Below are 25,925 nucleotides of genomic sequence, written 5' to 3' on the forward strand. Positions count from 1 at the left end.
AGTGGATCAAAGGCTTCCATCAGGTGGCTAATCTTTCACAGTAACTGCTTTGGCATCGATGATCCAGAGTCTTAGCTTGCCCGGAAGTAATCCCGTCTCTTCCTGAAAGCTGGAAGCCGGGCGAGTGGAGCGCCTGCAGCAGGTCGTGCGCGGGAGGCCAGCAGAGCCGGAAGGTGCAGTGCATCCAGAAGAAGCCCTTCCAGAAGGAGGAGGCGGTCCTGCACTCTCTCTGCCCGGTGAGCACGCCCACTCAGGTTCAAGCCTGCAACAGCCATGCCTGCCCTCCGGAATGGAGCCCTGGGCCCTGGTCTCAGGTAAGCAGGAATTACTGGAGTTGTGAGTCCCATTCCCCAGGGAAAAGGAAGGAGACGAAAATACAGGTGATGTCTCTGCTTCCCCTCAGAGGATCTCAGCTGTTTACACCTTCATGGGAATCACACCCAGTCAGTGTGAATGGACATTTTGATTAGCATTTTTTGTGATTTTTAGCCTTTTTGGTGACAGTTATGCAGCTGGATAGGTGGCGCTAGTGGTAAAGGACCCACCTGCAATTAGAGATCATGGCTCTGGAAACCATTTCAGAAGCAGATGAAAAATTTTACCATTCTGAAAAATGAAAGTCACAAATATAAATAAGAATTCTATTGAATAAGAATTAACCACCTAGGTGTTAGGACCCTAAATGAGTGACATTCCGTAGTGCAGAGCCATGGTCTGACGTCAGACATATTTGCTCATCTCCGCAACTTGACAGGTGGCTGACTCATCACGTGACTCTCAGGCGCCTCCCTTTTAAAATGGGATAATAGCAAGAGGACCACTGGGAAGTCTTATCCTTCATATTTGTAAGGGAGATGGAGACAGGATGCTGATATTATCAGACTTAGCCAACCACAACAGAGAACATTCTTTTAATGCCTTCTGCATGATGATACACATGAATATATACCGGAGCCTGTATCACATGACCCTCTATCCACCCATGAGATAATTTCTGTCGTGGCTTTCAGAGTTGTGGTTCAAAAGCTGTTGAGATCACTTAGAAGATTTTTGAACCACAAATCTGAAAACCAGGGAATAATTTGCTGGCTTCCTTATTTCACAGGTCTTATATAGGTCAAGATGGTAGGAATAGAAGAGTATTAGCCGGCCATGCAAAGTTATTCCCAAATATTTGATGAGCGTTGACTTAATTTTCCCTGGGAGTTAGCACAGTGCCCAGCCTAGAGATAGCAGAGGACAAGACAGATAAAGACAGACAGTAGGGCAATAGTTGGACACCCCCAACCCATGTTTATGAGTGTCATAGTCTGTGGCCATTGCTGCTGGACATATTATACTTCTATTATCCTCCTTGTCTGAATCACTGAAAATCCTCTTTAGCCAAATGCCCAGATTGACTCTGCTTTGTGCCAGAGAGAGACACAGTTACAACAACAAATAGGCCTTGGACCATTTTCCAGGTTGTTATCATGTGTGCTATGCACAGAGACACTCTCTTCTCCATAAAGACTAAAACCTGTCTTCAGATCTGGGACAACACAGCAGCCCTGGGATGTTCAGATTGTTCAAGGAGATGCTAATCTGTCCTCAGAGTCTCTGGATGAAGAAATATTTCTCGGGCTGACTACAAGGAATTTTATTGGGCATTTGGTCCTGGTGCTTAAAAATAGCTTTGTAAACCCTTCATTAATGCTTTTCCAAGTATTCACCTGCAACACAGCCATTGGAGACTGGCATCTACATGACTTCTTTTGTTTTTAATCTCAAGTGTTCTAAAACCTGTGGGCGAGGAGTGAGGAAGCGTGAAGTCCTGTGTAGAAGCTCTGCCACAGAAGAGGACGTGCCCGAGAGCGTGTGCACCAGCACCCCGAGACCCGACTCACAGGAGGGCTGTGTGCTTGGACGGTGTCCCAAGAACAGCCGGCTCCAGTGGGTCATCTCTCCGTGGAGTGAGGTAGGAGTTCAGATGCACTTCCGGGGGTTTCTGAAATGCTCAGATCATCCACCAGCATCCAGAGGCTTGCACACATATACCAGGTAGCTACTTATTATTCATCCTTCCCCATGATTTCTCCATGAAATACCAATTATAAAACACCCATCTCAGTGATGAGGCAATACCTGGATGGTGGAGGTACCAAACTGCAGAAAGCGTGCAAATAAAAATACAGGTAAAGGCGAGCGGAGTGCTGTGACGGGGTCTGTGATTGCCTAGGAGAGCTTAACCTTGGCAGAAGAGATTTTCCAGGGAGAGTGAGCCTGAGGGATGAGCAGGAATCAGGCAAAGATGGGGTCGGGGCTGTTCAGACAGAGGGTGCACCCTCTATGGGCAGAGCTGGGAGAGTATGACACAGTAGGAATGAATGGGGATGGGTAGAAGCTGGAAGCTTCATCAAGTACAGACTGTGAGCGTGTGGGGTGGCAGACTAGAAATATATCCTGTTAACGTTGGGGGAGCTAATTAACAATTTAAATAAAGCAGTGGAACAATCAGGGTTTCATTTCAGAGAGAGGGGATCCCAAGCCCAGAGCCGGGAAAGGCGCCCGCATGGATATTGCAGGGATGCAAACAAAAGAGGAAATGTTTTAGGGATGGAGGAAAACAGGGTCCTGGAGAGTCCTTCCTTTCCTCCTGTCTTCGGAGGATAATTACAGTATTGTGATGGTTTTCTCCATACATTGGTATGACTTTGCCATCGGTTACATGTGTCACTTCCATCCTGAAACCCCTTTCCGCCTCCCTGCCCACCCTGCCCCTCCGGGTTGTCACAGCACCGGCTTTTGGTGCCCTGCGTCATCCATCAAACTCGCACTGGCTCTCTCTTTTACATATGGTAACGTTTGTGTTTCAGTGCTGTTCTCTCAAATCATCCCACTCTCTCCTCCTCCCACCGAGTCCAGAAGTCTGTTCTTTACGTCTGTGTCTCCTTTGCTGCCCCGCACACAGGATGGTCAGTACCATCTTTCTAGATTCCATATATATACGTTAATATTGGTATTTGTCTTTTCTGAGAGTTCTTAAAGAGGCCGGTGGGCACCTTCAGGCATCTGTTGGGCAGGGAGAGGGAAGTCTTGAAGATGCCTCCTAGATTCCTAGCTTGGGACACTCATTTATTTGAGTTTAGGCATAGGAAACGTGAGCAGAGATCAAACTGGAAATACGCATCAGTAATCCCTAAGGCGAGGTCTCTGCTCTTATGGAGTCCACAGTCTAGTGAGCAAGACAGTGGCCAAGGAAGAAGAAGGTCACTGGTGGGGCCTGGGGGCGGGGGTCTGGTGGAGGGGGGGCTGCTGTCCCACCAGCCTCTGGGTTTCTCCCATCAGTGCCCTTCCCTTCTGTGGAGGTAAGTGCAGAGCAGGGCACCTGTCTCTCCCCTCCTCACTCTGTTTCATTAAGAGACGTTATAACCAAATGGCTAAAGGCTTGGGCTCGAGTCAGAGGCAGCCCACTTGCAGGCAGCCTTCAGTGACGACTACAGATCCGACCTCGGGCTAAACCTCCCTTTCCTTGTCTGCACGATGGAGCCCACACTTGCAGCTCCCTCACAGAGCTGCTGCAAGTACGAAGCTCAGTGTTATCCTTCTTTATTTATTCTTATTGAAGTATAGCTGATTTACAATGTTGTGCTAAGTTCTGCTGTACAGCAAAGTGACTCAGTTATAAACACGTACACACTCTTTTCTACGTTCTTTTCCATTATGTTTATCCCGGAAGATTGGATCTAGTTTTCTGTGCTGTATACAGTAGGCCCTTGTTTATCCATTCTAAATGTAATAGGTTGCATCTGCGGACCCCAAACTCTCAGTCCATCCCTCTTCCTCCTCCGCCACCTTCCTTTTGGCAACCACAAGTCTGTTGTCTATGTCTGTGAGTCAGTTCTGTTTTGTAGATATTCTTTTGTGCCATGTTTTAGATTTCACATATAAATGATATTGTATGGTGGTTGTTTCTGTCTGACTTACTTCATTTAGTAGGATGATCTCTGTGTTCATCCATGTTGCCACCACTGGCAGGACTTCATTCTTTTTTATGGCTGGGTTGTATTCCATTATATAGATGGACCACATCTGCTTCATCCATTCTTTCTTTGTTCCTTTCCTTTTCTTCTGGTGGTTTAATGATTTCCTCTTAGTTTATCCTTGTGTTCTTTTTGGTTTCTGTGAATTATACTATGGTTTTGATTTGTGGTTGCCCTGTTTTTCAAGTATGTTAACCCCTCCCTATATCTGCTTGCTTTAGACAGGTAGCTATATAGGCTCAAACACATTCCAAAAAAAAAAAAAAATCACCTTCTTCCTCTCCTTCCCCACATTTTATGATTTTGATGTCCCTTTTTTCCATTTTCTTGTGTATCCTTTTGTTGCTCGTTGTGTGTGTCGCTCCTCTCACAAATCGTTGTTTCTTTTTGGTCTGTATCCTGGATAATTTAGGTGGATTCACTTTCCATTTGAGATTTCCTCCTTTCTGTATCTTCTTGCTGCTTTTCTGTTTAGAGAAGAACTTTCAGAATTTCCTTTATGATAGGGTTAGTATTGCTGTATCCTTTTAGCTTTTGCTTGTCTGAGAAATGCTTTATCTCCTCCCATTTGAAATGGTAGCCTTGCAGGGTAGAGTATCCTAGCTCGCAGACTTTCCCGCGTCAGGACTTTGCGGCCTGAGAACGGCAGCCCACCCCCCTTCCCGCGCCTGGCCGCAGTGATGCCTGCCTCTCCGGTGTAAGGCAGGTGGTGAGCCCACGCTTCTTCCACCCTCCCTTGGCTGGGGTCCGCTTAGCCCGTCTGCACGATGCCAACCCCTGTCCTCCCCCGGGTCTGCCCTCCGGAGCCCGAGCCTCAGCACCTGCCCAGCCCCGCAGGGGAGCGTCTCAGGCTGGCAGTGCCAAGTGGTCTCTCTCCGCTTTGCCCTGTGCACCCCGGTTGCTGCGCCCTCCTCCAAACTCCTCTGGGTCCTGGTTGAGCTCCCTGCCGGTGGGGGGGCTTCCTGGGGTACAGAAAGCTTTCCCCTTTGACAGCTCCCTCCCAAGGTGCAGGTCCTGTCCCAGTTCCTCTTTTGTTTTGTTTTCTTTTCCTTTTGTCCTGCCTGGATTTGTGCAGATTTTCTTACTCTTTCAGAGCTCTGAGGTCTTCTGCCAGCATTCGCTAGATGCTCTGTGAGACTCATTCTCCACCTAACTCTAGTTTTGATGTCTTCGGGAGAGAAGAGGAGCCCCATGCCCTCCCTCTCTGCCATCTTGATCTGAGCCCTAGCCTGCATGATTTATGATGGTTACGCTGATGCCATTTCTTACTGCTTTATGCAGTTTTCATCAAGGCCCTGTACAGTATCTCATAATACTGTTTAAAGTACTTTAAAAGGGGTTTTCTCTAATGCCATCTGCAGCCACATGGATGAACCTAGAGACTGTCATGCTGAGTGAAGTAAGTCAGAGAAGAGAAATAGCCTGTGACATCCCTTCTATGTGGAATCTTAAGACAGATGAACTTACGAAATAGAAAGACTCAGAGACTTGGAGAACCAGCTGATGGTTGCCTAGGGAGAAGTGATAGTTCAGGGGTTTGGGACTGACCTGTACACACCGCTGTATTGAGAATGGATGCCCGAAAGGACAGGGAACCGCTCAGTGTTATGTGGCAGCCTGGATGGGAGGGGGCTTTGGGATACATGTATACGTATGGATACATGTATTTATATGGCTGAGTTCCTTTGCTGTTCACCGGAAACTATCACAACATTGTTTATCAGCTGTACCCCAATACAAAATTAAAAGGTTTTGAAAAAGAAAATTTGTATAGTAAGTAGTGGAAGTAAGGAAATATTAAAATAAAATAGCATTTAGTCACATACAAAACAAAACAAAACAGGCTTTCTCAGACCTATTTCACCAGCCTCCATCCTCTTTTTGTTTTTCCTGCCATAACACTCAGCTGAAGAGAGAGGCAGGTAAAGATGAAGGATGGTTTCTTGTTATCTGTGGTTCTTCCCCTGAACTGCCCGTAACCCCAGTCTGCGTGCCCTGCCTCCTGCCCTGGACATCCGACCACTTCACAGTGACCCTGACCTCATCGTCTGCTGGTCTCGTCTTTCTCTCGGGCTCTGTCTGACTCATCTTGTGTGCTGTGTCATGGCAGGGTCTGCCTTTATTTTGGGGTGCTGAGCCGTGCTTTGACTTTGGGAAAGTGACTCCAATCCTCTGGCTTCTGTAGCATGCCGGGCTTGAGGCCCTGCCTTCAGGAGCCTGGTGGGCTGTGGCTGACCTGCCCTAGTCCCATCCCTCTGATTACATGTGGAGGGTGGAGCCTGCGCCCTGACGCCTCCTTTCTTGGCCCGCAGTGTTCCGTGAGCTGTGGTCTGGGAGTGAGGAAGAGGGAGATGAAATGCAGTGAGAAGGCTTTCCAAGGCAAGCTGATAACTTTCCCCGAGCGAAGGTGCCGCAATATTAAAAAACCAAACCTGGACTTGGAGGAAGCCTGCAACCGGGGGGCATGTCCAGCCCATCCAGTGTACAGTCTGGCAGCTGGGTGGTATTCATCGCCATGGCAACAGGTGAGCCTGCAGAGATTGAGGGGGGTTAAAGTTAAGTGAGATTCCATTTACAACTGCTGCTGTTAGGGACCTGTCCAAACGACCTGAGTTCCTGGGCAGGCTCCAGCATCGATGAGCCTCCATTTTCACATCTACAAAATTGAAATGATAATATTGTGCAGAGTTAGGTTTTTTCTTTTTTTTTTTTCTTCAATGAATAAGTAATACAAAGCAGTTAGTCCCAAGGTACTGCTAATGTTCACAGTTGTTGCTGTTATTAAAACCACCACTAGAGTCTTCTGTGTTTCATAAATGCTGCTCAAGAGTCTTGACTCACTTGGTTCTCATGTTTCTGAGTAATATCAATAAATGGCTAGCATTTGTCAAACCATTTCTATGCTCTGTGTTACATACTATACACATATCTATCTCCTCCCTTCATCCTGGAGGTGATGTTGTATGCTTAGTCACTCACTCATGCTTTGCAACCCTTTGTACTATAGCCCACCAGGCTCCTCTGTCCATGGATTTTTCAGGCAAGAATACTGGAGTGGGTTAGCCATTTCCTCCTCCAGGGGATCTTTTTGACCCAAGGATGGAACCCGTGTCTCCTGTATCTCATGCATTGCAGGCAGATTCTTGACAGGCTGAGCCATTGTGGAAATGGTCTTATTTGTGGGTATTATTGTCCCTGTTTTGTGGATAAGGCTGGTAAAGCTCAGAGTTAGGCAGTTGATCAGCCAAGGACACACAACTTTTAAATTCAGATGTTACTGGTGTCCTTTTCCTCAGAAGACTTGGAAGAAACTTTAGATGCATCAGTTTGATGCTAATGAGCTGGGATTGGTTTGTGATGCTGAGTCTTAGAGAACAACATGTCCTCAGGAATCCAAAGCTATAGTTTGGTTGGTCCTTGCATTGTTATAGCTAGCAGGTGTTCCATAGCTCTTCAGGAAAAACAACTCTGGCTTGAGAGGTGCTGCCAGCCTCACCATGAAACACAGGGGCCACGTGGGTTTGTGTGTGTGTGTGTGTGTGTGTGTGTGTGTATGTGTATGGGAGGCTCTGGGAACTAAACCATGGAGGAAAGAACATAAATGAGCATGATTGTGTATTATTTCTAATTGGCTAGGCACTGTAGGAGGTGCTATGCCTATTGTTATGGATTTCTTTTTTAATTTTCTACCACTATTTTACTCATTTAACAGACTTGGAAATTGGGTTGTGCAGAATTATTTAGATGAGGTATAAGCAAATAATTACCAGTGGGCAAATCTTCTCCCCCTACTGCCGCCTATTTTTGTGAATAAACTTTCATTAGACAACAGCCATCCTCATGTGTGTGTGTTGTCCATGACTGCTTTAGTGTTGCAAAGGCAGAGGTAAGTAATTGCAACAAAGATCGTACGGCCCATAAAGTCTAAAATACTTACTGTTGTGAGATGAGAGTTCCCCACAAGGCAGAGTAGGGGCTCGCGGGCACACCGAAATAATAGCTATTTACAGAACAGCTATTGAGGACAAAGACTGGAACCTACCCTGGTGGCTCAGATGATAAAGAATCTGCCTGCCGTGTAGGAGACACAAGTCCCCTGGAGAAGGGCATGGCAACCCGCTCCAGTACCCTTGCCTGGAGAATCCCATAGACAGAGGAGCCTGGAGGGCTACAGTCTGTGGGGTTGCAAAGAGTCAGACATGACTGAGTGACTAACACGTTCACCAGAAAAGAGCTTCTACAACTAAAGATATAAAGAAGGAACCACGATGGGACGAGTGGGAGAGACAAAGTCGCGGTGCACATTTCGGAGAAAAACCCCAATTGCAGAGCTTGTCCCACAGGAGCAGGGGGTCTGCACGAGGCAGACGAGCCCTCAGCAGGTTTGGGCTTGAAGGCCAGTGGGGCTTATGTTCAGGCATTCCGGAGCGCTGTGGGAAACAGCCACGCTGCTCTTCAAGGATGTGCTTTGAGCCCTAGGGCAAAGCAACACTGAGAAAGGCGCCTGGGGCAGACACTGCTGATCTCACAGAGTCCTCTGGAGAAGAAGTCAGCTGGAACAAACCCTGGGGCAGAGACAGTGGCATCAGACTCTCTGGGGGCCCGTCCTACCACAAGGGCACTGGTGCTGCAAGCACCATTCTGTAATCCCCCCTCCGGCTCGTTAGCCTGGAGTCCCCAGGCCCAAGCCCAGCGTCCCAGTGAGCTTGCTGTAGCCACAGACCCAGCCTCTCCCGCCAGCGGATGGACCCCAGCCTTCCACGGCGGGACCCAGCCTGCCCACCAGCGGGCCCGCACCAGCTCCAAGGCACCTTGGCTGCCCACCGCCCTGGGATCCAGCCCCACACAAGCTCCGAGACATGCTGGACCCCGCAGCGGCTGTGTCAGAAAATGGCCCCCTGACCACCACCACCAGGGCTGGCCACCCGCTCTGGGCTCTGCTGCCAGATCCCAGGACCTGGCCTCGCCTGCCCCGGGCTGGCACTCACTCCAGGACCTGGCTGTCTGCTTCAGGAGGCAGCATCTCCCTGACCCTGACCCCCTGGAATTAAACCCATGCACTTAGGGGCAATTAATCTACAACAGAGGAGGCAAAAGTACACAGTGGAGAAAATAGTCTCGGCAGTTAGTGGCACTGGAAAACTGTACCACAGCACATAAAGGAAAGAAATGAATACGTTTTCTCATACCATATACAACATAAACTCTAAACGGATTAAAGACTGAACTGTAAGACCAGAAACCATAAAACTCCTAGAAGAAAACATAGAACATCCTTGGACATAAAGTGGAGCAATATTTTCTTTGGATCTGCCTATTCTGGCAAGAAAAACTAGAGCAAAACTAAATAAAGGGTGTCTAACTAAACTTAAAGACTTGTCCACAGCAAAGAAATCCATGGACAAAATGAAATGACAACCTACTGACTGGGAGAAAATATTTGCAAATGTTTGCAAAAAATAAGGGGATAATATCCAAAACAATAAACAACTCAGTGTCAAAACACAAAACAACCCAATCAAAAGAGGGGCGGGCAGAAGAATTGAATCAACATTTTTTCCAATGAGATGCAGATGGCCAAAAAGCACACAGAAAGATGCTCAGCCTTGCTAATCATCAGAGAAATGCAAATCACAACCACAGTGACTATCACCTGACACTGCTCATCATGGTTATCATCGCAAAGAACACATTGAACAAATGTTGGTGAGGATGTGCAGAAAAGCCAACCTTTGTATACTGTTGGTGAGACTGTAAACTTGTACACTGTGGAAAACAGTATGGACGTTCAGAAAAAAACTAAAAACAGAACTACCTTATGACCCAGCAGTTCAACTCCTAGGTATGTATCCAGAGAAAATGAAAGCACTAATTAAAAAAGACACACACACCCAACGTTCATAGCAGCATTGTTTACAGTAACCGAGATGCTGAAGCAAACCAAGTGCCCGTCAGCAGTGAGTGGATGAAGAATAGACGAACTGCTACTCAGCCATAAGAAAGAATGACATTTTGCCACTTGCAACAACATCAATGGACCAGGAGGCTATTATGCTTAGTGAAATCAGAGAAATCAAATACTGTTTATCACTTAAGTGGAACAGAAAAAAATGTAGTGAACAAACCAGTGATTCCTGGACAGGGGAGGCATTAAGAGGTACAAACTACTGTATATGAGATATATGTGTGTGTGTGTGTGTGTGTGTGTGTGTGTGTGTGTGTGTGTGTGTGTGTGTGTGTGTGTGTGTGTGTCTGTGTGTGTGTGTGTGTGTATGTGTATGTATATATATATAATATATATAATAAGCTACAAAGGCAAGGGATTAACCAATATTTTATAATAACCATAAATGGAATATAATCTACACAAATTTTGAATCATTCTGTTGTATACCTGAGACTAACATAATATTGTACATCAACTATACCTCAGCTAACAAATTAAAATAGTTACTGTCTTGTTCTTCACAACAATAGTTAGCCATCTTCTGACTGTGATGACTTGGTAACAGTGATACAGCTAACTTTGAATTTAGGGCCGATTGCAAAACTCATACTCTTTTTACTGCAACATATTTTTCCTCTCAGAAGCCACTCTGCATAGCGATGCTTGTCCCAAGTGGAAGTCCTCACTTATCCACAATAAAATAGGAAAAAATAATAAGGATAATGAACTGGTAGTGACCTTTTTTAAAGCAAAATATATATAAAAATTAATTGAAAGGGCTATCTTTTCTCTGATAGTATTTTCTTATTTGCTCTTTTGTTAGGAAATATCTTTTTATGTGTGCCTGGAAAAAAATTACTGGACAGTCCTTTTTAGTCTTTTCTTTCCCCTTCAGTTGGACACTGAAATAATTGACTTCTCCGAAGCACAATATCCACCACGCTATCTCAGAATTGGGCTGGGCAGGGAGGCATAATTCCTAAACTGTCTCGGAGCATTATATTTCTTTGGCTGTCCGAGTTCTGAACCATCCCCTCCATGATTGTATCCACAGAGGTGGCCTGGAATTCTTTAATACTGTGATGAACTGGCTGGATGTGTCTGAATTTGCCTCTGCGTTCCTATGGCAGCTTCTGTATGCCTTGAACCTCTCTTCTTCCTGAGTTACTTGCCTGGGAGACACAGGGTCTCGGGGGAAGCAGATGGCATTTGCTTCAGAGCCTTCTAATCAGATCAAACGACTCCCAAAACGTGTTAGGGGAGTGGATTCGTGTGCCCAGCTCTGGACAATCCCTGTTTCATCGACAGGCACCTTGGAAATGTCAGGAGGCATGGAGATGTCTCTGCCTTGCTGTCAGTGACGTCAGAAAGGACCCGTTCCTGACCGCTTCCTGTCCCCTTCTCCTGCAGTGCCCCGTGACCTGTGGCGGAGGGGTGCAGACCCGCTCCGTCCGCTGTGTCCAGGAGGGCCGGCCTTCCTCGAGTTGTCTGCTGCGGCAGAAGCCTCCAGGGCTGCGGGCCTGTAACACCAACTTCTGTCCAGCTCCTGCAAAGAGAGGTAAAGGACCCCACCACGCACAAGTCGGTTTTCCTCCTCTCTGGAGTATTTGTCGAACACCTGCTGTATTCAGTTATGCAGCTCATGCCTTGCACAAACTCTGGGGGGTGCCATTGACATCAGAGTCAATGCGAGGAGCCCTCCTGAGAGGTGTGCAAGGCACACACCTCCAGGGCAGTCCCTAATGGTGGTGAGCTCTAACTGGTGTGCAGGGATGGTGTGAGAGAGGCTCTGGGAAAGGCTTCCCAGAAGAGGGCCTTGTCTCCAGGCCTCCTGCCTGAGGCAGGTCTCCTTGTATCAAGAGGAGTAAAATGAGAAGCAGACATGCAGGACACAAGCCCAGGCGTTTCTTCCTGGCCAAACACGGGGCCTCCGGTTTTACTCAGGTGGGGATTCCCCCTGGTTCTCCCATCCCCATCCCCAGTGTACAGAGGCTCCCTGGAAGTTACACTGAGGAGGGGCCTAGAACAGAACGAGGACTTGTCTCCTCTCTGCAGGAGGCAGGTCCCACGGTCCAGTGAGGGGACAAGGTCCCACTAGGTAGTGGCGGTAGGAGTTGCTGGATGCCGGGCCTATTGTGAGATCCAGCCAATAATACTTGTCAATTGTTTGCATGTAGGATGTGAAGCTCACTCTGGGGTTGTCCTTAAGAGTGTAAACAAAATACCAGACTCATAACAGAAGCTCAAATAATCAACTATTCAGTTCAGTTCAGTTGCTCAGTTGTGTCCGACTCTTTGCGACCCCACAGACTACAGCACGCCAGGCCTCCCTGTCCATCACCAAATCCCGGAGTTTACTCAAACTCATGTCCATTGAGTCGGTGATGCCATCCAACCACCTCATCCTCTATTACACTCAATAATCAGCTATTAGTAATCATTATTACAACTATAACCCAATGCAATTCTTACTCTGATTGCATCGTGAGACACCTCACGTCTGATTCCTGACTTACATCCAGCACAAGCTAGATGTTGAAATTCCATGCTTATCTCAAGAGGGGTAAGTGGCGATACTACCGTTAGGCCCATGCTTTTTGTATCCTCCAGTATTTCCATTGCATCAATAGGATCATCTCTACAATCTAAATAGAACGTGATCCAGACGTACATTCTGACTGATTAGGGTACATGCTAATGGACTGGGGTATAAGACACTATATTAAAAAATAACTGAACTTGAAGATTATATATACATATATTTATATATACACACACAGACACATAGGCAAAGTCTTCCTCTCGTGTTGAGCTTGTATCTCTATTGATATATTCTAAACTAGTCTCCTGGTGCCTACCTCCACCCCGTCCCCATCTCAGTAAACATGACCCCGTTCTTCTAGATGCCCAGGTCAAAATCCTGTAGTCATTCTTGATTCTTCTTTTTCTCTCACACTCTTTAGCCACCTGTCAGCTAATCCTCTAGACTCCACCTTCAGAATATAGCCAGGACTTAACTGGAAAGAAAAGAAAACTCCATTTCACTCTTCTACCCAAGTGGAGACTCAGTATGGCTTGAACTTGTTATTTTGGCTGTGAGGTGGAGGGAATTTATTTTTTTCAACAAGTACTTTTTGAGCGGCCACTCTGGGGCAGGTGTTGGGAGCAGAGCAGTGAAAGAAAGTCGATAAAACGTCTGCTCGAGGCTGCCGCACTCTGGAGAGGAGGCGGGCCATAGGTAAACAGGGGATGTGATAAATGCCAGTAAATCGGATGCAGAGAAACAAAGCAAGGAAAGGAAGAGGCAGCCCTTCCTGGGGGGCAAGGGGCTTGCTGTTCCCATAGGGAGGTCAGAGAAGGCAGTACTGAGGGGGCACCTCTGAGCAGAGGCTTCAGGGAAACGAAAGAATGAGGTGGCTCCGCCGTCTTGGGGACCAGATCCTCGAGAGTCACTGTAGAGACCGTACCTTCGACTCCAGGTGAACGGGATCCAGGGGGAGGGTTAGGGGCAGGGATGTGCCAGGGATGAGCGCCCGTTTCAAAAGGATTATGAGGCTCCCCTGGGGGTGGGAGGAGTGAAGTGTGCGTGTGAAAGGGAGCTTTAGGCAGAAGAACCAAGGCTTAAGGAAGCAGCCATCAGCATCAGCAGTTCCTAAGAAGATCAGATACAAATCGGGAGCAACAGGCAAAGCAACAGAAAAGGGAGAGCCTTGTGAGCCGTGTCCCGGGCTCGGAGGCGAGTCGTGAAGGGTGGATTCAGGAGGGACGTGACTGGGTGCCCATGGGTGGTGTGTGGTTTGCGGGGACTTGAGGGTGACTTAAGACTTGCATAGAGGAGGAAAGTCCATGTCTGAATGAGAGCATTTACTCACGTATAGGGGTAGACCATAAACAGTTCTAAAGTCAAAAAAAATCCTTGCAAATCCAGTCAAAGGACTGAGCCCTAACTCCTAAGACACACATTTATGCTTACAGAAGGAAAAATGGATATACAACTCCATGCGCGTTCTGTAACTCCTGAGGGCCCTTGGGGTAAAAGCCTCTGATGCCCCGTGTTCTGTTTCCAGTAGATAATCACACCTGTTTTCCTACACAAGGAAGGAAGTTTAAAAAGACCGGTGCTGACTTCCATTCATGTCTTCACAAATTGGCCATGAGATGTGATTTAAACCTGCACAGAAGGTCGCAGTGAGGGAGAATGGCCCTCAATCCAGATGGGCCTTCAATCCAGATGTCGAACCCCCAGTATATGAGGTTCGTTGCTCCCCAAAGTAACGAGCCTGGAGTAGCGACAGCAACCCTGGGGTGTTTGTTAGAAATAAAAAACATCTGAGTCCTCACCCCAGACCTTCCTCCAGGATGTTGTTTTTAGAGGATATGCCTTGGAGGCAAAACAGTAGTTTCCAGCTTATTTAGGAGGATCAGACATTAAGCTCAGGCTGGAGATGACTTTTTTTTTTAAACATGCACTTGCAATCCAGTAATCCTAACCTGTTTACATTTTTAGTGGTTACAATGCCTTAGGAGCCCGGCAGTCTACAGTCTGTGGGGTTGCAAAGAGTCAGATCCTGCTGAGCGACTAACACTTTCACTTTCACGGTGCCTCTGGGTGCCTTCATCCTCCTTTTTTCCCCACAAAGTCCTCACATCTAATGTAAGAACCACGCGGGGCCACGAGGCAAGTCGACCCCTTGTCTCTCTCTGCATACCCTCACCTTAAGGAAAAGGCTAAGAACCTACCCTAATGTGCCCAATGTTCTTTCTCACCTTAGAGGACCCATCCTGTGTAGACTTTTTCGGCTGGTGTCATCTTGTTCCTCAGCATGGCGTCTGCAACCACAAATTCTACGGCAAGCAGTGCTGCAAGTCATGCACCAGGAAGAGCTGATCTTGACGCCCTCCTATCCCAGCAGGGCCAGGGTCTTACCTCACAACCTCTGGAGAGACCAGCCCCCTTTCCATCGAAAGCTGAACACTGCAAACCCTGTGTGAGCTGACTGCCGTGTTGGAGGGGCTGCTCTCGAGAACAGCCTTCTTGTTCATTTCCCTAATGCACACGGTACTCAGAAGCACTTGAAGATGGGAAGCAATGACAAATCGAACTTACAAAAGTGTAGAACAAGAGCAGAACGGCTTTGGTTTGCACTGTGGGAGGAAGGAGGTGATGACTTGCCATGAGAGAGGACAGGTTTGAATTTTGACCAAGTGAGATGCTTGTGAACTTTGAGGACAGACCCCACCCCAGGGAACCTCAGAGGGTGGGTTTTGGAAATGTCCTTTCGGACTTCAAGTCACAGACTGAGACTTGGAGTAATCCGATGTGGATAGAACACGCTGCCTAACTGTTGCTCAGAGCTCACAGTTTGACCGGAACTGTGGACACCCCAGACCAGGAGTTGTACAAACACCAAATGGTGCTCACGATGGTGCTTGCTGCTGGACTAGCAAGCTTCATGTCCTGTTTCTCTGGTGTGTGTGTGTGTGTGTGTGTGTGTGTGTGTGTTGTTTTTTCTAATTTCGTTTAAAATATATTCTGCTTATATAGAGAGTCTCCAAGACTAAAATTCACAACTTGAAAAGTATTCTGAGGAATATTCTGAAAACAGGGCAACATGGACAAGTTAAGATCTCCACTTAATTGGAATTCACACTCTGAAAAAAAAGAGAGAAAAAAAAAATAACCACAAAAACTTGTTGCCCTACACTCTCTGTCAACCTCGTCATTTTTGGTGCTAGCCGAACACGTACTCGGGAGCCTCAGGTCTGCTCTTTGGGAATCAGCATGTGCATTTCAGGTAGAAATCTAAGAGGAGATAAAGAGCAAAATAGTCCTGTTTGGAAGGATGGGAAAATGTCATTCATTCATGATGCTCCCCGTGTATTATCAGAAATGCTTGGAAAATTAGAGGCCACTTGTGTTTTTTTTTCCCTAGCAACTGACATGTTTAACTTTGCCCTAGGATTTGGTTAACGAGGGAAAAGTCACAGTGGCAATTGAGAAATCCATCCATCTTCTAGCTATGTGAATATTAATAAATCATAATATGCCAAGACACTTCAACGAACAAGAGTGTTTCATAATCTTTCAGATGATATTTTCAGTCTTCAGAAGCCAGCTGTTGGTAGGCACTAATGAGTTTAAAATTGTTCTCCATGGGAAAAACACCACACCATTTTGCCAAAACCAAAGTAACTTACAAGACGGTGTCCTTCTGTAATTTTTTGAGATGTGGTTATAAAGGGCATATTTATATAATTCTACTCTGTTCCTCAATGTCTTTGATGAATGTAACCCAATTTTACGGCTTTTAAAAGTCTCAATTCAAACAGAGATTTGCCTGCTCAGCATAACCAACCAGACAGTGGTTTGTTAAATTTAGAGCCTCCTTTATTCCATTCTAATTAAAATCAAACATTCTCAAATCTCAGAGAAGTAATGATTAGAATATTCTCTCAGTTTCCTGGATTTGGCCTAGAATAGTGGCCATTTATCATAAAAACAAATATAGGGCTCCATATCACTACCCCTTTGCCCTCTGAAAAAAATTTCAACTTATTTGTTTCTTTATATAATTATCATTTTATTATTTTATGGAAAATTAATTTATTAATTGCTTATTCTTATGTGTTCTCACTTGCTCCTTTGAGGAAGTCAATTAATTCTGAGGAAAAGTGTTGAATAAATAAACATGGGTTATAGAGAAAAGTCAAAATATATGTGTAATATTTAATTATTTTATAAGTTTTATAATAAAGTGTTCTGTTTCTTTGTCTTTGAAACTTGTTAAGTTCTTGAATAAGTTAGCCAGAAGTTGGTCATTACCAAGGTGATCTAAGTGTATATAAGTTGACTAAGAATCTCAGTAATTTCTCGAAAATCTGGAAAAGGTTGGAGGGAAGACATTAATCATTTTTCTTGTTTGTGCTTGAGAAAATTAGAAACCATTAAATACTGGGATGAAACAGATGACATTTACCATCTCCTGGAAATACTGAATTTTTTTTCTACTCTTACTAGTCATGTAATCATTTATTTATGGAAATCATCCAAGTTAGATAAACCATAAATGTTTATCTATCTTCTTTTTCCCTACTTGAAAATCTTTTTGCAAAAACAAAGAGCGGAGGGAAAGGAGCAAGGAAGGGAAAAAAAAAAAACAACTAAGTAATAAATTTAAAAGCAAGTTATTCAAGTTTTCTAAATTTCAAATCTTCAGATCAGAAGGAAATAAAAAACTATCTTGGCAAAGTAAGTCCAAATGACCTGAATAAACTATTTTTTTCTGCATATCTGAGATTAATATGCATATATATTTTTAAGATATATTTAAGAGGATTTTAAAGTGAATGCTATTTTGCAAACATAAAAATTATTGTTAATAATGAAAAATAGAATAGATGGCAAAAAAGGTACCTTCCTACTTTCTACCTTTTGGTCATATTGTTAATAAAAGCAACCATGTTATCTCATTTAATCCCCACATCAGGAGTGGAAGGAGTCAGGAACAACCGCAGGATGGTGTCCTTTTTAAAAAAAGAGAGAGGGCCATCTGAGCCTTAGAATTCTATTATGGCCCCTGAGACACACGTGAAGAGGGTGTGGCAAAAAATGATCCAGCAATCCTGGACAGAAGAATTCTGGGCAGAGCGGGAATGAGCTGAGGTGGGAGCTGAGGATGGACGCAGTGCGCTCCCACTCAGCCTGCCTTCTCGATAAGGACACGCAACAGTGACTGCTGTTCTTCTCTAAGAACCCTTTCTCTGCGGGGTGGTCGTGTCTCCTGGGCAACCGGACCTGAGTGCGGGAGCCTGCAATGCGGAGTCCGTCTGGGTGGAGAGGGAGAGGAACGGTGGTCTCGGCGTGGATTCTGTGTGACAGCGTGGGAAAGCTGATCTCCCAGCAGCATGTGTGGTACAGGAGCCAGTTTATGGAATTAACAGCACGGAGCCCATGAGAGCTAAATGCGATGCAGAAGAGGCCACTTACTTAACGTCCCACATGGGTTTATTTTAGAAACTGTAAAGATCTGTATGCAGATTCCACGTTTTGTCTGCCTTACCTTGTCTTTCCCGAAGACAGACCTGAAGTCCTCCATTCCTGCGTGGTCGCCACTGATGCTGAGGCTCGGAACATCTGAAGTGACGTCATCAGTACAACCTGGGTGGCTGTACCTTCCTCCTCCAGAAGGGACCAAGGATGCATTCATTCTTAACTACTGTCATCCGTTTACTATAATCCTGAATTTCCCTGGAAACCCAAAATACCTCTACTAAATTTGTTTTATTTAACCGTATCTATTTAACTTAAAACGACGTGAACTAAAGAAAATACAGTTTAAAAAGTAAACTTTTTATAATTCCTGTAAATGGAAAATCTATATTATTTCCCATAAAGAAGGCAAATAAAAGCCCACTGAATAGCATTCACATTTAATTTTAATTAAAAATAAAATATAGTCACTATAACTGCTTCACAGAATTCATACCTAAGAAACATTTCTCATTAAGTGAACTGCTCCGAGTCCCTCTGGAATGTTCGGTTTAGCGTCAGTAAGCTTAAGATAAAATTCTGTGTCAAAAAGATTATTTTGGCCTTGAATACTAATTCATATTTGTACATAGAAAAGGCAAGTTATACCCATTTGATTGTACCTATGGTGATAGAGTTAGACATTTAGAATTGTTCAACAAGTTTTTGTGTACAGAGAGGGCATCAGGAGCAATATCCAGAATGCATTTTTATAAATGTATCCAGTTATTTGTTAGTTTCTGCAAAGCAACAGTAAAGGCCTTACCCGTGCACAAAACCAGCATCCTCTTTGAACATTATGATGAGATACTTGCAAAGTATTTCTGTTTTCCTAATCTCTGTTTCATAAGGGACAGTTGAGTTCATAATTAGTAATTTATACAATTATTGATTGGTGGAACAAATGAGTGATGTTCAAGAATTGTTCCCAGCATGCTAACTGGGATGAGAAAGAGGCACCAAGGTCTAGGAAAAAGAAATCCTGTAGATCATTTCTCCCCAGCAGCCCAGGTTCTTTCTTTTCTCTTTTCTTCTATCACCTTGGCCTCCCAATTTAGGCTCCCTCTGCCCTGAAGAGGTTAGGACATCAGCTGACATTACCAAGTGTTAGCACTGCTGCGCCCATACCCTGTGTTGGAAAGCACTCCTCTAAATAAACACTGAATCCTCCATCCTCTTGGCTAGCAGACTTGCTAAATGTGGTATGCAGTACAAAGAGTGGCCCTTTCTCTGTTACTCCTCAGAGCCCTGCGGGAGATGGCCTTTGAAGATAAACCAGGACCAGGAGCTGTTCCGGTGGAGACAAGGCCCAGACACGTTTCTCTCGCTGACCCCTCCTCTCCTTTCATGTGGCTGGAGCAGAGGAAGGACAGAGCAGCCCCCACCCCAACCCTTGTCAGAAGGTCTAGGAAGTCTACCATTCTCGCAGACTTCCATTTCATATACCAAGGGGCCTAGTGTCTCCTATTTCTTGGAAAGTGGGTCCTCTCCCCTGCCTCACTTCCTTTGAAGTCAAGTTGTGTCTAGAAATAAGTCTCAGGACAAGAATTTCTAAATAATTAGCTATGTTACCAACACCTAAGGATGTATTTTACACAGAAACTTCCCAGACCTCATTCCAGAAATTTAACCTGGGGGTAAGACCTGGGCATTTACATTTTTGAAAGCATTTAAGTTTCTTCAAGAGCTAGGTTTGGAACCACTAAGTCTAGGGCAAATGAAGAGGTGCCCTGTGCACGCAAAGGAGGCCCCCGGCACCACGCCCTCCACTGCAGCTCTGCAGTCTGTGGCCCGCAGTCAGCTGAGAATGAAGGGCTCTGATGTCTTCTCAGAGTGTTTGTTTCACCTGGGAAGCGCCTGTGTTGGTAAATGCTGGGTCAAGAAAAGGTGCCTTGGGGGACTTCCCTGATAGTGCAGTAGCTAAGACTCTGCACCCCCAATCCAGGGGCCACGGGCTCGATCCCTGGTCGGAGAACGAGATCTGACATGCGTTGTGTGTGTGTGTGTCAGTTGCTCAGTTGCGTCCGACTCTTTGTGACCTCATGGATTGTAGCCCCCCAGGCTCCTCTGTCCATGGAATTCTCCAGGCCAGAATACTGGAGTGGGTAGCCGTTCCCTTCTCCAGGGGATCTTCCCAACCCAGGGATCAAACCCAGGTCTTCTGCATTGCAGGCAGAATCTTTACCATCTGAGCCACCAGGGAAGCCCACAACTCAGAGTTAGCATGCCGCAAGTAAAAGGTCATATGCCTCAACTAAGACTCAGCACAGAGAAAGAGAAAAAGAAAGGAAGAAAGAAAAGGATTTACAGGAAGGGACAAGGTCCCTGCTCACCTCTTCTCTCTTCCCGTTCCCGAGTGTATCAGTAGTCTACAGAGGGGCTCAGAGGGCAGTGGAACACCAGGATTGAGGGAAATCGGTCATCTCTCTCAGCCAAGCACCCTTATGCAAGAGCTAGGGTACTGTCGTTTATTTTCTTAAAAATGGGTGGGAGGGCGCCTAAGAGAAGCCATCGAGTTCCCAGTGGAAAGTGTCTTTTGGCAGTCACTCCCACAGCTTCTTGTGTGTGTGTGAAGAAACCCACAGTGCGTGGAGACAGTGGTCCTCCTGAGAGCCAGAGGCCAGGCAGAAGGAAGCCTTCTCTCCTATTTCCTGCTCGGTCACTAGGTGCCAGAAGGTAAATCAATCATTTTTATGAATTAGGCCAACTGTTACTTCCTGACAGTTTGCCAGAAATCCACTGGCTGACTCGACTGAGTGAAAATAGGAGAAGCTTCAGCTTTTGTCCAACAGAAGACAAAAGAAACATCTTTTGTAATATAGGGAAGACCTGCTAGGAAGATACCTGGGGGCTATGCTAGAGAATAAACAGGTTAATTCCATGGTTTGTGCTGTTCTGGGCCTCTGATTTTTCTGGTTTAATGACTAATCTTATTAAATTAAGGGTTTTTAAGATTGGCTCCAGATATTTAAAATGAATGTCTGTTTATATATCAGCATTTTTTAAAGCAGTAAAAGCATAATTGTATTCAGTAAATACCTTTATTATGATGCCCACATGATGCAGAGCTTTTTTTACAAGCAGAGAAGTCTGGTGAGGAGGCAAACTTTTCACACTGTCATAGGAGTTAGTATTTGTGGTCACACTAAGTCTCTAACATACAATCATATGGACCCTCTTATATAGTTCGCTCTGCCTAAACTAACATTATTTCCTGCATTTTTGCCATTTAAAATATATTCATTCTTCAACAAGGATTTATTGAGCATTTACTGCATTTCAAGGTCTGAGCATGGAAACAGATCCTGTTCTTTACCCAAAGGGACTGATTCTTAAAAAATATGAGATGTTCATTCATGAAACAATCTGGCAATAGTCCAAAGTCATAGAGTCCTAAGATTTTTTAAAAAACTTCTTCACATTTACATTCACCCCACTCAACCTTTGAAAATGCTTGTTTTCCCTATATTTTTGCCAATACACATAATGCAAATCAGGATCACGTGGATGTTGGGGGGGGGGTCCTTCTAAAATAATAAAATCACCCAATTATAATTAACCAGAGTAGTCTACTTTCAAATAAATGTATAAAAGTTATGACCTGGAAGAGAAGGTAGTTATCATTTCATTCTCTCTCCCTCACAAATGTAGAAACTGAGACCCAAATAGTTCAGGGCCTTTCCCAAAATTACCCAGTGAGTTAATGGTAAGTCCAAGTGTAAAGTCAGATATGATCATTTTCAGGCAAGTATTCTCTTAACTGTATTATATGTGATTTTTCACTTGATAAGCAAATGCTTTTATCAACAATTACTCTGGAAACACCAGAGAATTTTAATGAGTGCTGTGCTGTGCTCAGTCGCTTCAGTTGTGTCTGACTCTGTGCGACCCCATGGACTGTAGCCCGCCAGGCTCCTCTGTCCATGGGATTCTCCAGGCAAGAATGCGGGAGTGGGTTGCCACTCCCTCCTCCAGGGGTTCTTCCCGACCCAGGGATGGAACCCGCGTCTTTTATGTCGCCGGCCTTGGCAGGCAGGTTCTTTACCACTAGCGCCACCTGGGAAGAAGTAATTCTAATGAGTAGTGAGTGTCAAATAGAAACCTACTAAGAAACACTGCCAAGTTCATATAATATTAACTTAAGTTCTCCTTCCTCAAAAGAAATACTCTGGGACCATAAGAAGCATAAAAATGTTGTCATACTTTCTCTATGCAGGGCAAAGGTGACCTCATGAAAGATCCAGTTTTTTTAAATACCTGACCCCTTTCCTTTCCAAAGGCTGGTATCTTCAGAGACTTTGCTTTGAGCCATAAATTAGGAAGGATGTTGAAGGTGACAAAACTTTGGATTTTAAATACACTAAAATACATTATATAGGACACTTTAAATGGGTAGATTTTATGGCATATAGATTATACCTCTTTGTTGAGATATAAAAATCTGTTTGAATAATGATATGCTTGAATTGAGGACTGTCTTTAGTCACACCCATGATCACCTAGGAACTTTGCTATGTAGCACTAACTGTTCCTGTACTCTTCACACCCCCATTTACCTGGTTCAAGAGTGCCCCAAACAAATTTTGTGTACACAAAGGGGAGCTTCATTCATGCATCTGCTATTTCACTCAACCAGAGAACATGAATTTTCAGCCACTGTCCTTGGTACTGAAGATACAATTAGAATGGAAGGTCCATGAAGGTAGGGGATATTTCTGTCTTGTTTAGTGTGGCATTGTCTTTACCTACCATTTTTTGAGTGGATGATATTCGAGGGAACAAGACAGACATAGTCTCTTGCCTCTTCACCCTTGTAGTCTAGGTATGCGTGTGTGTTTTTTTTAGGGATTCAGAAAATTCAATAGGACTCTTACTATAGAATTGAAATAGTCTATGAGTGAGAACTCTGTGGAGCCAGAAAAAGGGAACTAAATTAGATTGTTTCTAAAGGGTTTTTTTTGTGATTGTTTACCTTGATGACTGAGATGAAAAGGATAAGCTCAATGTTAACGTTTATTTTCAACATTTTCTAAATGCATTCCCTATACTCTTTCGAAAAAGAGAGACATTCATAGTATCAATATTTAGGACACAGATAGTAAGCATGTTTGGACCCAAGAAATATCATGAATCAATACGCTTAAAATGGATATATATGCTGAAAGGGTAGTTTGACTTACTGTGTTTGACCTGTTGATAAACATAGAACTGAAGTAACCATAGTTAACTGCCCCCCCCACCCTGCCCCTGCTTCCCTGCTTGGATTGTGTGAGGAAATTAAGCAGACTGGAAGTCAGCCCTTCATTTTTATTGGGATGTCACTCAAGGATAAGGACCTGTCAGGAGCTAGTCTGTTTCTGCTGGACAAGAGTAAGGTGGGAAGCATTGTTAAAGTTCTGAAATCTGGGACTTCCCTGGTGGTCCACTGGCTGAGATTCCACGCTCCCAATGCAGGGGTCCGGCTTTGATCCCTGATCAGGAAACTAGATCCCACATGCAGCAACTAAGACCTGGCTCAGCCAAATAAATAAATATTTTTTTTAAAGTTCTGAAATCTGGTTGTAGAAACGGGGATGGAGGCTACCCATGGCATTGTGCCTCACTCACTCAATCTACTCTTGAAGAGTGTGGCAGGCATGGCTACATCTGGCACTTCTAGCCATTCCCCCCGAAATTATGATAAGGTTGGAGTTGGAGAGAGTGGAAGGAAGAAAAAAATGAATTTAATGTTACTCCCTTCTATCCCACACATTAAAAGAGAAAAAGAGGTATACCCGAGGGAAGGTATTTTGGACACAGTATTCTTTCATATCATGTGCTTTCCATGAAACAGATTTTGTTTAATGTTTTAACACATTACTGACTGGCGGATTTTTGCAGAAATTAATGCCTGTAGCCATAATACATCTCTGGTCCATAATGTGTTAAGAGTGATTGATGAAAAGTAAATGTTTTGCTTATTTTCATAAAATTTTCCTAGGACCTACTTGGAAAACCAAAAACAACAATGTAGTAAGATGATCAAGTGGGAACAGCAGGGAGAGGCAATGATGAAGCAGTGATGATGGTGATAATAACTGACATTAATGCACAGCTGCTACGTACAAGGGGCATGCTTGGTAATTTCTGTATATTAATCTTAATTTCTATAGTTATCTGAATCTTAAAATAATAATGTAAGATAATTATTATTAACTCTCCTAGTTTTTCATAAGAACCAAGGCTCACAGACATTTTACACAAAGGCATTATATTCACAAGGACACCCTTATGTTGATTAAGAGCAAAGAATTTGCATTCACACACACCTCAAATTCAATCTTAAATTCCCTCTGAGTACCCATCTGCTCACTGGCAACATCACTTGATTTCTTTTACACCTTCATTTCACTGTCTAGGAATAGGCATTGAATCATTTATTCAATGAAAGTTGGCACCACTTGTGCTGGACCCTGCAAGGTTGAAGAGAAACAGAGTTGTGCTCTCTTTGGGCTTATCTTCATGGATGAGGACAGCTATTAACCAAGGCATCCCACAAGCCAACCAAAAAAACTACAACCAGGATGAGTGCTCAGCAGAAGACTACAGTGCAGCAGGGACTACACGGCGTTGTAGCCATGTGCTTGGAATCCTGAGTCAGTTTTTTCCACACCCGTCTGTGGAGGGATTTTATTCCCAAAGCCAGCACCTGCGTTTCTAGTTTTTAAGATCATGCTCTCACCACCTGCACCCACGTTGCCTGCAAGTACAGAAAACCACTGGAAATTTACTCCCCAATTCAACCCTGCACAGACTCTCAACCCATATGTCATTCATTCATTGGTGACTGACCTAGTCAGGAGTAACTATAGCAGCTAGAATTGTTTGAATGCTCGGTAAGTACTGTGCCCTCAATACTCCCACAATACAAATGGGAGTGCCTGCACCGTCAGAATACTCAACAAATTGGTACCCGTATAAGTGACAATCGAGAAAAAGAAGACATGGCAGCCCGCTCCAGTATCCTTGCCAGGAGAACCCCATGGACAGAGGAGCCGAGCAGGCTACACGGTCCATAGGGTCGCAAAGAGTAGACATGACTTAGTGACTAAACAGCAACTGTACAGCACAGGGAACTATATTCAATATTCTGTGATAAACCATTATGGAAAGGAATATTTAAAAAAAGAATAATATATATATGTATGATCTGAATCACTTTGCAGTACAGCAGAAATTAACACATTATAAATCAGCTATATGTTAGTAACACTGAAAAAAGGAAAAAGAAGACAAAATCAGTATAAAGAAGGCAACAGATGCTCTTGCCAGAGCAAAGAAGATTTGAAGGGTAGAAGACAAGTTTCCTGGTTTTTGAAGCTCTCCAGGAAACAACCTGAGAACCACGTTTCTTCAAGACTGAGATTTCGTGAGGCCCAGGATCGTTTGACCCTCAGCTGCCCGCCTCTTGGCACAAGTGCACAGCCGAGGCCCTCACATGCTGAGAGTTGGCAGCCTGCGGATGGCCGGCTGCCCAATGCCTCCTTCTCCCAGAGTGGGAGGAAGCTGGTTCCTGTGTGATTATTAATTAAATCCTGACCGGGTGGGCAGTGCTAACGTCTTTTCCAGTGGCAGCCTTGCTAACAAGATCTCGTCACTGAATTGCGGCCAGCCTTAGCCAGGGAGCAGGAAACCACCTTTGGCTGAGGCCAAAGCACTTGTTCCCCATCCAAATCCACTCACTCAGGTAGAGATCTGAGTTGGAGGTCAGCCTTCGATTCTCAATGGATCAATTGTTTCCACCCATCTTCCCTCCGCAAGGTCCGGAAGACATGAAATCGGATTTAAGGGAAGATTAATGTGTTCCTTTACCATACTGTCTATCTGGAAGGCACACTCTGGGTATTGTTTTCCAGCACAAAGCGTCTTTCAGAATTACTCTGTGAAA

The 25,925-nt window shown here is 44.7% G+C and overlaps 1 protein-coding gene across 4 annotated transcripts in view; it reads left to right on the forward strand.

Annotated features, from left to right (window-relative positions):
• Nucleotides 1-16,024, forward strand: part of ADAMTS18 (ADAM metallopeptidase with thrombospondin type 1 motif 18) — a 151,172-nt gene extending 135,148 nt beyond the window's left edge. For all 4 annotated transcript variants that reach the window (XM_081505760.1, XM_081505763.1, XM_081505764.1 and 1 more), the window contains 5 exons: nt 110-314; nt 1,772-1,957; nt 6,335-6,547; nt 11,380-11,527; nt 14,742-16,024. In XM_081505760.1, the coding sequence (XP_081361886.1) occupies nt 110-314; nt 1,772-1,957; nt 6,335-6,547; nt 11,380-11,527; nt 14,742-14,857 (868 nt within the window). In that variant the 3' untranslated portion in view covers nt 14,858-16,024. The remainder of the gene's footprint in view (nt 1-109; nt 315-1,771; nt 1,958-6,334; nt 6,548-11,379; nt 11,528-14,741) is intronic.
• The last annotated feature ends 9,901 nt before the right edge of the window (nt 16,025-25,925 follow it).

This window comes from Giraffa tippelskirchi, chromosome 7 (assembly GCF_054371585.1).
Source record: "Giraffa tippelskirchi isolate mGirTip1 chromosome 7, T2T-mGirTip1v1.2.pri, whole genome shotgun sequence".
Taxonomy (NCBI): Eukaryota; Metazoa; Chordata; class Mammalia; order Artiodactyla; family Giraffidae; genus Giraffa; species Giraffa tippelskirchi.